This window comes from Bradysia coprophila, assembly GCF_014529535.1.
Source record: "Bradysia coprophila strain Holo2 chromosome IV unlocalized genomic scaffold, BU_Bcop_v1 contig_106, whole genome shotgun sequence".
In the NCBI taxonomy this organism is placed as follows: domain Eukaryota; kingdom Metazoa; phylum Arthropoda; class Insecta; order Diptera; family Sciaridae; genus Bradysia; species Bradysia coprophila.
This window is the reverse complement of record NW_023503372.1, coordinates 1,023,419-1,034,934: the sequence shown is the minus strand read 5'-3', so window position 1 is coordinate 1,034,934 and position 11,516 is coordinate 1,023,419. Positions and strand designations below refer to the sequence as shown.

At 36.3% G+C, this 11,516-nt stretch overlaps 3 protein-coding genes across 5 annotated transcripts in view; 1 reads left to right on the top strand and 2 right to left on the bottom strand.

Annotated features, from left to right (window-relative positions):
- The first annotated feature begins 464 nt into the window (after positions 1-464).
- The window catches only part of LOC119070751, a 23,463-nt gene continuing 12,411 nt past the window's right edge, over positions 465-11,516 (top strand). For 2 of the 3 annotated variants that reach the window (XM_037175223.1, XM_037175222.1), the window contains exons 1-2: positions 465-600; positions 777-1,127. In XM_037175223.1, coding sequence (XP_037031118.1) covers positions 542-600; positions 777-1,127 — 410 coding nt within the window. In that variant the 5' untranslated portion in view covers positions 465-541. Of the gene's footprint in view, positions 601-776; positions 1,128-6,237; positions 6,704-11,516 lie in introns of those variants that run through there. The other variant, XM_037175225.1, reaches the window with a different exon arrangement.
- On the bottom strand, positions 3,525-4,854 carry LOC119070757. The gene is made up of 2 exons (XM_037175232.1): positions 3,739-4,854; positions 3,525-3,673 (listed from the first exon to the last, which is right to left on the bottom strand). Exons 1-2 carry the CDS (start codon positions 4,470-4,472, stop codon positions 3,670-3,672), a joined length of 738 nt encoding a protein of 245 aa, XP_037031127.1. The 5' UTR covers positions 4,473-4,854; the 3' UTR covers positions 3,525-3,669.
- LOC119070755 (zinc finger MYND domain-containing protein 10 homolog) lies at positions 8,604-10,167 on the bottom strand. The gene has a single exon (XM_037175230.1). The coding sequence runs from the start codon at positions 9,960-9,962 to the stop codon at positions 8,640-8,642; it is 1,323 nt and encodes a 440-aa protein (XP_037031125.1). The 5' UTR covers positions 9,963-10,167; the 3' UTR covers positions 8,604-8,639.

Genomic DNA, 11,516 nt, shown 5'->3' with positions numbered 1-11,516 from the left:
TTCGCAGTTATGGGCGCATCCATACTTTGAGGTGAATTTACTGTATATCGATACACATGCGTACAAACATTGTAAATGTACATATGTATTGTGAGCATAAGAAACACACCTCAAAGTTTGAAAACTCTGATCTGCTGAGGGTCTGCTTTACCGTCAGAGGTTTATATACATAGATTAACTCAACGCGTTCACTGAACGACGAAAAAATAGAATTTCAATCATCAAAATTGCAGCTTTAGAAAGTGTGACATTAAAAAAAAAATGGAAAAAGCCCGAAGACAAAAGAATTTTATGTGAAACTCGCTATGTATATCTGCAGTAACAGTCAAAATCCTCGTCAAAATCTTTTCAATATCGTTATTACAGAACCGCGCGCGTAATTTTAAATTTTGATTTTGGTCTAAAATACACATAGTTATTTCGTGTGGGACCAACAGACATTTTTAGTACTGACGTTTCGAAACAGTATTTGTCAACGCGTTGTAACCACCAGTACTGTCAAAGAATTATGTTTTTATAAAAACAAATTATTTGTTTGAAGATGAAATATTCATTTTCACGCGAACGGCTTTTATTTATCGTAATATTGCTGTTGAATAGGTAATTTAAGCCACGCTCGATTTCTGTTTAAAGCATCGCGCTGTTGTTTAATTCCTTTTTGATTCCGATTCATTCATCTTAACACACAACCAATTATTTACACTGTGTCCCTCTCACATAAATGAGTCCTTTGAACTTCCATTGAAATTTTGTGCAAATAAAATTTTTCGTTTCAGTTCCATAATAGCATCGCTAGCAACGTCGGATAGTTTTCCCACGTCCGACCAATCATCACAGAACGACAGCAATTCCGGTGAAAAAAGTTCCAATTCAACCGAATTGCATCACGGAAGTGAGTTGTATAGTGATAACAATGCACCGACTGCACCGAGCGAAGTGTTAGAAAATGTGAATAAATTCGGTGATAAAATAGAAGAAAAATTAGTGGAAAGTCGAACTGAAAGTGGTAATATTGAGAGTGTGATTGAAAGAAATGACTTGGGTCAGGCAACGGTGGATGACACCATCGACAGAAGTGACATAGCTGTCCTACTGGATTCAATATCAACCAATTCTGGAATCAATGGGTAAGTCACAAAAAAAATGTTTTCCAATTTTTCAGTTGGTTCACACTTCGCATTGATTTATCGAAATCTATTTTTGGCGGTGCTTGCCTATCTCGATCACTCAAAAATAGTTCCATCGTTCAAACCAGTCAATCTTTTCTTCTTATTCGTCTTCTTAAAATAATAATCAATTCCTCTGCTGCCTTCATAATACTTGTTTGCCTTATCCAATCGATTGTTAAATATTTGAGAAAAAAACACTCACTCTACGAGATGTCTGTGCACGTTTAAAACAGCACAATGGCCTTGGTAATCAAAAATTATTTTAGTCGTCGTCGATAATGACATGACGGCGCTGTACACTAGTGATTTGAATAACAAAAACTTTATTTTTTTTTTGTTTATTTTCGTTTCGTCAATAGTGTTATGTGGTGCGTACACTGCGTTGAAAATATCTCATTTAACATTCTCGTAGGACGGTGCGTTTAATTATGAACCAGTGGTAATGTGATGAAGGGAGTTGTTAACGCTGGTAAATGGGTGTGACCCGCACCGTTGTAGAATGTCTTGGCGGTGTGGGAGAATTCGGAAACATCCGTTTAACCACACTGCAGTTCAGGGACTATTTTCGGGAAATTGATTTTCGAAAATTCTCTAAATTCCCGAAATTCTTGAAAGTTAAACAAAATCCTGACAATAGGTCCTGCTGCAGCTTAATGTTTTAACGAGGCAAACCATTTTTAGTTTTCAACGTTATCCTTCCGAAAATACAAATTTACTCTAAGAATTGCGTCTATGTATAAGCCGAGATTTCACACTAAATTATATTGAATTGTCAGTCGGGGGTTCGAAATTCAACCATACGCATGTTATTCTATTCATCAGATTGTTGCCCACAGTAATAACAACATTTGATTGAATCGGTAGTTTGGTTTGCGTCTCGAATTTAGTACCGATAACGTCTCTCTGTAAGCCTGTGATGGTGTTGTGCTGTCTTTTTTTAAGGCTCGAATCAGGTCACATCAACTTGAAATTACCTGAAACCTGCTTCGATCTGAACGGTTCAGATTGACCCTAATTTGATTTCATTCTTTTGACCGCGGCACTACTTGTCTTTGTAGCAGGGCCTATTTTAGGGAAAATAAATTTCCAAAAATTCTTAAATTTTTCCATCCCTTTCGTCATTTTATCTAAAAACACAACAGATTGCATCGTAAATTTTGTTTTTACTGCCTTTTTAGTTGTTTTTCATCTCTTTGAGCTTAACTGATTACTTTGGAATGAGATCTAACAGAAAACAAAATTTGGAAATTTTGGAAATTTTTGTGAAATTTGTGAAATTTTTGGAAATTAAATTCCTTAAAATAGGCCCTGCTCTGTAGTCGTATAGTCCTCTTCGCTAACAGATTACTAGAGACTTTTTATGAATTCAAATATCCGAGCTGATCAAATAACAGAAGTGGATTTAAAATGCCATCGAAATTATAGTCGTCTGGCCAATTATGAAAAGAATGAGTGTCGTCTTTGCAATACACTTGTGTTCCATTGCAAACATTCACCACATTTTCCGATCATAATTTTCATTATGCGTACAGACAATAATTAATTCATTACGATGGATACTAGACATGTTAGTCCAACATCAACTCTTGTTACACAGTGCTTGGTTTTCTCTGACATTCAACCGACGCCCACAAAAAACGGTGCTTTCTCCACATGAGCAATTCCGAACTGTGGTGGGCGCTTGATTATTGCTTTTATCGTAAGGTTTGAAAAAAAGGAAAGAGAAAGGAATGAGTTCAAGGCAAAAGGTTAAACGTATATGTCTGAGTTGTTGGGTTTCCGTTCGCAAAATTGAGAAACGTTATCTCCGCCAAATATAGATTTGTAAATGTCAGGCCAGGATATGAATGAAATTAGAGATGTTTCATTATTAACATTACTATGTCAGTGCTCACTGAATATTTTACTTCTACCATCATAGTACTTACTTACCATAACTACAATATTGTACTAACAGCATCTACAGATTCTGCGAAACACTGTAGCTACGCTAAACAGTTGAAACTATTTAGATAAAGAAACACTAGAAAATTCCTCCCTCGTCTGGTCTTACTGAAAATACATTTTTTTTCCATTGACGTCTTGTTCTGCATACATATTAAACTTGACCTTGTATTGCGAACGTAAAAAGCGTACCTATCATTAACATGTCTCTCCATTGTTTCAACGGTCAGCTATCATATCCATAATTGAATACCTTTTATTCGTTATGCTTCGGAAATCGTCAACAAAGCAATAAAAACGCGCACCGTAACATTGTTATACATTGCAAATGTATCGTGTCGTGCTCGGAAAGGTTTGAATATAGTTTAAAGGTTTAGGGAAACGAAACAAACAAAATGAAAAGGACCGTCGTTGATTTAGAAAAACTTACAATTTTATTTGAAACTTGATTTTAGGCGATAATGGCACAGACGTTTAGATGCATGCACTGTATTATTCGATAGCCGAGCCGGCAAAAATGTACTTTCATCTTACAACACTGTTTGTCCACGAAACATCATCTGCTCATATGAAAAACGACTGCATTGAGAGTCAGAATTGTTTTAAAAATAATTTTTCGACTTACTGATTCTTCACGCAACCGTCATAAATGTCCTGGAATTGTTTCAATATATCGGCTTTTTGTTCGGGGGTGTACGATGAAGACTGTGAATGAATCATTTCCTTAGCCTTTTCGAACGCTTCGTCACCCAAATGTGTAAACAGTTCTTTGACTGTTTTGCGAACTGCCCAGTTTTCCGACAGTAATTTGAATGCGTTGATGAAACCATCGATAACAGGCTTTGCAGCTTCAATTGTGCCAGACGTGCTCGGTTGGGAAATAGCTGGCCAAAATGATTTGGATTTCGCGTCAGCGATTTTACTGTGTTCGAGTAGAATTTTCAGTTCTTCAACGAGTGGTTCACTTCCTTCAATTTTTTCCATTTTTTCAATATAGAAAGCCAACAATTCAGGGCTCAGTTCACGTGCTTTATGTGACTCTACTATTTCCACATACAGTTTACCCACTTCACCGTTCTCATAGTTGTTTATTTGCTGCTGTAAATAGGCGAACCATTCAGCATCCGAGTTGTCTGTTGCCATGTCGTTGATCGGCTCATTTTCTCGTTCCTCGCTCATATCATTTTTATCCAGCCATTGTTCACTTTCATCATATTCTGCTCTTCCGGATTGGTCGAGATCAAATCGAGTTTCCAAAACAGAATTTCCGGTCGATAATGCAAGACAATTTTCCGAAGATTTGTGCGGGCCGTTGCCCAACACTCTGATAGCAACATTCAATAGCCATTTCATTTTCATTTTCTTTAATTTTGCCGGTAATGTAAAAATTCAATTGCTAAAATAATGTCTTCAATCACGTATAACGTGAGACCGATGGGCACATATGACGAAATCGCTCGTAACAGTTTTACCTCCTTGACAGTGTGTCCGTAAATTAAACAAGTATAATTGCACGGTATACATACAGCTTACACTTATTTATTTACAACTTTATTACCGAATTCGGTTGATAATGTAAATGTTGAACTAATTAAATTAATTAAAATATTTATGCACCGCGATAAGCACCTATTTGAATTTGATACGTCATTCGCTTTGACAATTCCTCTCGCTGCTCTCGCTGAATGAATTATGCCAGATCAGTGTTGTCGTTTGAAAAGAATTGCTGAAAATCTTCCACATCGACATAAAGGTCGTCATTGACAATATTGCATGAATACTTTTATCCAGAGTCGGTTGAATATGTTAAGCTACTATAAATGTGTATTTTGGTTGTTGGACCCATATAATAATGCAATTGTGAATAACATTACACTCACATCATTTTACGATCGATAAATCCTTCTCTTTTCAATACAAAAACGTGCGTTCATCGTCACTTCTCACCTCCTGATTCAGGCTTCCCATTCCCCTTTATTTCCTTTTTTCGTTATTTTATCATTTAATGTCACGAAACGCAGATCTGGTGATCCTTTCTTTCCTTGCCGGTCATCATTTAAATTATGGTCGCCCTTAAGAACTCGTCGAGTGACAAGTCCCACAAGGGATGTGATCCCACACATCGAATATGTTCGTTTTATGCATATACGATTGCTTCGGCCCATGAGGTTCGAGTAAACCTTACACTTTTTGGTCAGTTTGTAAGTAAGTTTGACGATAACGCTTGTATCCCCTGGTTGTCGATGCATATCAGTACATCTTGCCCTTGTGATCCAGTAGGCAAAGCTTCTTTAATCCCTCTGGGAAACGCTAGCCAGTTGGCCTAGGTGGAACCGGTTTCCTTCAGGTGAGTGAGTTAATATAAAGAATTGGCCTTGGAGCTCTCCCTCGTGCCGTATGCTTTACGATAATTGTTAATAATTATGAAGCTTTCCACGCTTAATCAATTCCAACAGATTCACCTTCAGCTCACTCAATGTTTTTCCACAATCAGGTAGATCCGGTTCCGACCAATCAACAATTATTGCACATCTCATGGTCTAAAAATATTTTTCCTTATCGGGTAGTAGAGAAACCTTGTTTTCTATTAGCGTCTCACAAATTTCCGTAGCTGTAAAGTACTTCGAATACAACTACAGCCACATTAAGCTCTGAGGAATTCGCTGAAAAAATCCCGCGACCCGTGGTTCGATCAAAGATGCGATTATTTCAGCACAAACATCGAACTATAATACTTCATTGAACCTCGAGCTTGATTTTTTTTGTCTTCAAGTCGTTTATATCTTGCAATGCAACAAGGCGTTATTCCGATATTAAAATGTTTTGATCTCTAATTGAATTTTCGTTATATTCTTTTCGAACGGCGACTGAAGACTATCTGCTAGTGGAAGTCTATTGAATGAACAAACCGTTTCTATCCAAATCAACATCTCCGAAAATTCAGGTGAAAAATGTCAAAACCTTACACCCATCTCATCTCCTCAACTAACAATAGAACTTTTCCACTTTTTTGTAATCGCTTTTTTTTAACGATATATACGATACACAACGGTCACTATACACCAACACGTCGAATTGAAATCGGCGATGGAAAATATTGTGAATCGCGCAATGCAGTTTTAGTCGTATTTGAATGTCGGTCGCGTTGAGAACGTTGACGCCTCTGTGTTATTGTTTTACGATTTTTTTAAAATAAATTATCATAAAATGAAATAAAAAAAAAGACGAAGAAGGCAAGACAGTAGTAGAGCCATTAAACCATTTGTGTTTTTTGCTTTTGGTGTTGAGCGGAGACAATTCGATTCGCCAACAAAATCGAATGAAGATTATCGGTGCAGAGTGGCAAATCGATTTTCATGTGATATCGGGTTCGGTTGAGAAATACCCTGAACGAAATTTTTTTTTATTTTTAAATTTTATTATGCAAAATGTGATTATGTGTCACGGACACTGAAGTGTAAAGCTATACATTTTCGCGTTATTCCACTATATTCACCATGCTGTTACACACATGTGGCGATTGATAATTTATTCGAAATAGTGAAGCAAAAAAAAGCGTTGACTTGATAGTGTTTACATCGAAAACCGAGGTTTCTATTTTGATTAATCAACTTACTGAACTAAAATTAAAATTCATTTTTGTGTGATAAAAATTTCCATCGGATTTTTTATTTCTAATGTGTGCACGAGAAAGAGTTTTTGCCTTGTTTACAATTAAACGGTTTTGAATATCTCGAGCGATAATTTGCTGTATGTTTTGAATATATTTATAGAAATTTATGAGTTCACAGAAGCGATAGTTGCGTTCTAATCTTGAAAATTCGTTATAATGTAAATTAACGAGACATTCGATGCCTCAAACAGCAAACAAAATACTTATAATCTACGTTCTTTCATTAATCAGGCAGAGATACATATATGTCTTAGTAATATCAAACCGCGTTTTGTACACACGAGTTTTTGAGAATAATAATTTATTGTCGTTGACGCCATATAATATATACGTGTACGGGGAAATTTATTGAGAGAAAAAAAATTGTAAAAATTCACAAGAAACATATGGAAATTCTGCATTCCATTTCATCGTCAGAACAGAAAACGTCTTGAAAATACATATACTCAACTTACGTAAAATACATCTTGATCAGTGTGCAGAAATGCAATATTATATCCAACAATGCATAAAAGTCGAAGAGTTCATTATCTTTAATTAAATTGTTTACTACAGAAACATTCGTGTGTGTGTCTGTGCTGTATTCAATGTTGGCCGAACATAGTTATTTATATCGGCAATTTAATTGTTTTTAATTAAAAAAAAATTTTGTTTTGTTTATTTGTCGAAAAATATTTCGTTCAATGCGAATACATTGACAATATTTTTAGCATATGAATAACCGAAAGAGTGTTAATTAATAAGGTCGGTTGGTGTTCGATACCATTTTTATGCAAATTATTTGAGCGTACAATGTAGTAAATTTACACGAAATATTATTGGTATCCAGAGAATAAATGCTTTGAGTTATGGCTGGTGTTATGCAATTCTATTGAATTATGCAATCTCTTTTCGTATGGGGTCGAATATGCTTATGGAACCGGTTTTTCTTTGCATTTCTTTATAATAGTTTCGAAACGACAAGACTGTCGTTAAGTGGTTACTAAATCTATACCTTCTTTTGTTAGTATTGCTGGTGCTTGACGAAAAAAATTTATTTTACTTCATTTGTTTAAACATACATTTTGCTATATAGGACGGTTTAGTCAGATCTCGTCGCTTATTTTTGTCATAGTCGGCTAGATAACAGACAACAAACTGTTTCGGATTAGTGATTCTGTAACTTATTAGGAGAAAAGTGTATTTCGGGGTGTGTAAGGTTTACAGTGCCAATCACAAAAAAAAACGGTTTCACCCGATTTTCGGGTAAAACATGTCATGCCTTAGGTGTCCTCGTTACAATATTATCACTTTATTCCAAGTTTTGTATATTGTGCAGTTGTTTGCTGTTATATAGTGTTAGTGTCACACTATTATCCACCTTATTACTATTAACGGTACAAAATGTGTAAAGTTGTGGCATTTTTTCCAGTTATCTGAAAGATTTATTTGCAAACACTTTAGAAAGGGGTGGCGAAGAGTCGCCTACAAATTCTGTGAATATTTGGACGGTATCATCCGTATCATTAGTTCGTTCAGAACATGGATGACGCCACTGGTGAAAACGTCTTAGTGGTCGTTCACGAATGACATTATGCTATTTTACGGAATTTTCATCACGCAGTAAGAGTCAAAATTTAACCAAATTTAGTAGAACTGTCACGTTTTCTTGAACACCCTCTCCTCCCTAACGGCGTGATGTACATCATTTGTAAACAGTTCCTTAACATCATTGGGAAGAACAATAGCATCAGAAACCCACACTCTCTCAAGCGTTATGGCCTTACCTTCTCAATCAAATTAAACTTAGAAAAATGTTTCCTTCTATTGAATGACCAAACAGTCCAGACCAAACAAACACTTCCTTCCGAACATTAAATTTTATTTCCACACTGATTTTTGTGTACAGACCAGTTTTCCACTTGACACTCGCGACAACAATAGTAGACTGCTTCGCATTTTGAACACTTCTTTTCCGCCTGTTTACCACAGTTACCGCACAAATTCTCGCACGATTTCTCTTCGTTGTTGCATTCCAAACTTGCCAGATAGTCGGTGTTGTATGCCTCGTTCAATTTTTTCGCCAATTCAAGGATAGTGTCCTGATTAAGATCGATGAAAATCGCTCGGTGACTTTCCACAATTTTCCGATAGCCAATCTTCTTAGCGTTTGATATCAAATTGTCCTTAATTTGGGGCAGAACTTCTAACACCATTGAGCTGTTGTTTGTCTTATTTCCACTCACCACTAACGTGCACAAGAAATGTTTCAATTCAGCCAATGGGGGTAATTGGTCCAGAACCTGTACGGTTAACTTGTTCTGACATTTTGCCAATTCGCGTTGACGAAATTCATTGATTTCATAGTTCCTCATAACATTCGGATTGAACAACAGTTGACGAAAGCAGAGCCACGTCTGAGCTTCACTCTTTGTCACCGTCAGCACAGATTCTCCTCGTACTGTCACCCATTTATCCGAAATAAATTTCTCGATGCCATTCACTCGTCGTATCCATGGTTGGCAATGAATTAACTCGCTTAGAAGGCATGGTGTGTCGTGGGTCTTGACGAGTCGGCTAGCCGCACTCAATGGCAACAAATCAATTTTATCGGTTAGAAAACTTAGAATCGATATGCATCTGATGCCAATCTTATACTGCAGATCTCTCTGCTGCCTCTCCAAATCATCACGGGTTGCGTTTTCACTTTGAATTTTTAATTCATCTCGAAAATGTCCAATGGTAACCAAGCCAATCAATTGAGTTACCGCTTGAACACAATAGTCGATCAAATCGATAGACGCTTCACCTAATGCCTCACACCCATTCGGATGGAATAAAACAATTTCCAGCAATGAAACGGCCGTTGCTTCGTGGAACAGAACGGTGTAAATTAAAAATGTTGCCTTCGGGTCGGCATCCAATGCCAAGAGTTTCGGTAAAATATGCAATCGCCACACCAACACACAATACGCCTCATGAACGAGAATTTCAAGTTTTGCATTGACTATCAACAGTTCTTTGATCAATTCTTCGCGACATGTTGATGCCTCCAGATGAGCTTGTTGTTGTAGTTTCAATAGAATTTCGTGCGAATCCAACCACGATTTCGATCCAATGTCTTTGACATCGAATGAGCGAACTCTTTGCACGAAAAAGTCCACCTCTTCTGGTTGGACAATGTTCGCGTCACTCATTGTCAACGATAAACGATTTTGTTGTTGGTTTTCGCAGAGAAATTAGAAATTGCTTTCCGTCTGGATGATGTAGTAATTAACACCAAACAAGAGTACTGTACACTCTGGCGCAACGACTGAATATTTATCGATTTATTAAAAACTTTATGTTAGATTGAGTTGTTATGGTGACTTTCACATTACAGAAAATGTTGAACGTTTTATTATTCGGTTGCCGGTGTCTAGGTTTTTTTTTGTTGTTGTTGTGTAGCTGCTATTCCGATTATACACATTTTGTATACGCAATTTATTCAAACCAGAAAAATCTGTCTCATGCAAATAGAATAAATGTTTTTTAATCTTTGCGTTCAGCGTGTAACAGCAATATACATTGTGGAACCCTCACAATGTTTTAGAACCGGAAATCTTTTATGTAGGAAGCAGTATAGTTGATTAGACTATTTATTTTACCAGCCATGGAAGAAGAAATCATAATGGGTTTCTCGTCTATCATTGTGCACAATTCAGATTTACTGTTCATGTAAATTGTTTGCGTTCTCTGTGCCAATTTAATAGATTAACTTGAGTAGAAGGAAATTCGATTCCACATTTTGTTGTTGATGTGAACGAACTTTCAGTGGTTCCATATCGAATTAATTAAGTCTCATTGATGTGTGCCAGTTGTCATTCGTAATAATATTGTGCCTCGTTTATAGACCTCAATTAATTAACTAAATTGTTAGGCAATCAATAAATCAGATTGAATCTGTTTATGATCAAATTCATAACGATTGTATTGTGACTGCAGTGGAGAAGTCTTTTACACAACTCAGGCGAGGGTCATTTTCTTACCTCCGCTTGAAACTTCGAAAGCCTTGGTTGTGAAAAAAGTTGTGTTTACCTCTGGAAACTAAGTTAGAAATTGGGGGACTTCAATACAATTTCCAACTCTTTTTTTTCTCTTGCTGAACCAATGCATAAATGTATCGCAATTTACTTATGTCTGGGACGAACACTTATTGTGCAAGATATTGTGCGTATAATGTATCAAACAATCAGTGCCTTCATCTACAGAAAATATGTTTTTCGTTGGAAGAACCTCGGGAAGAACTTCAAATCTGATTTGGTTTACAGAAATTCCGGAGATTCTTCCATTGCTCTTATACGATTCAATCACTCCATTTTACACCTGATATTCAATATGCTAAATTTCGCAAATTTTCGTGTTTCGATTGTTTCGTCTATTAATTTTCTTCGTCCGGTAATCTTTTATAAACAGACAAGCGTATATCCATTGATATTATCATTAAATCTACTACTTGTTTCGCTTAAAGTAGTGCTTGCTGCAGTGTTTGGCTGAAAATCTTTTACTTCATTTGTTTAAGCAAGCATTTTGTTATATTAGGTAACATTAGCAAGAGCTTATCGCCCATTATTGTTTATTAAGTTTACATGTGATTCCTCTGTCGATAACAGATGACTAGCCTTTTCAGACTACAATAATGGCTCTGGATGATAAATTTCGTAAAATTTCGCCTAAAGTAGAAAATTTATTCTATTTTACTGCGATGCATT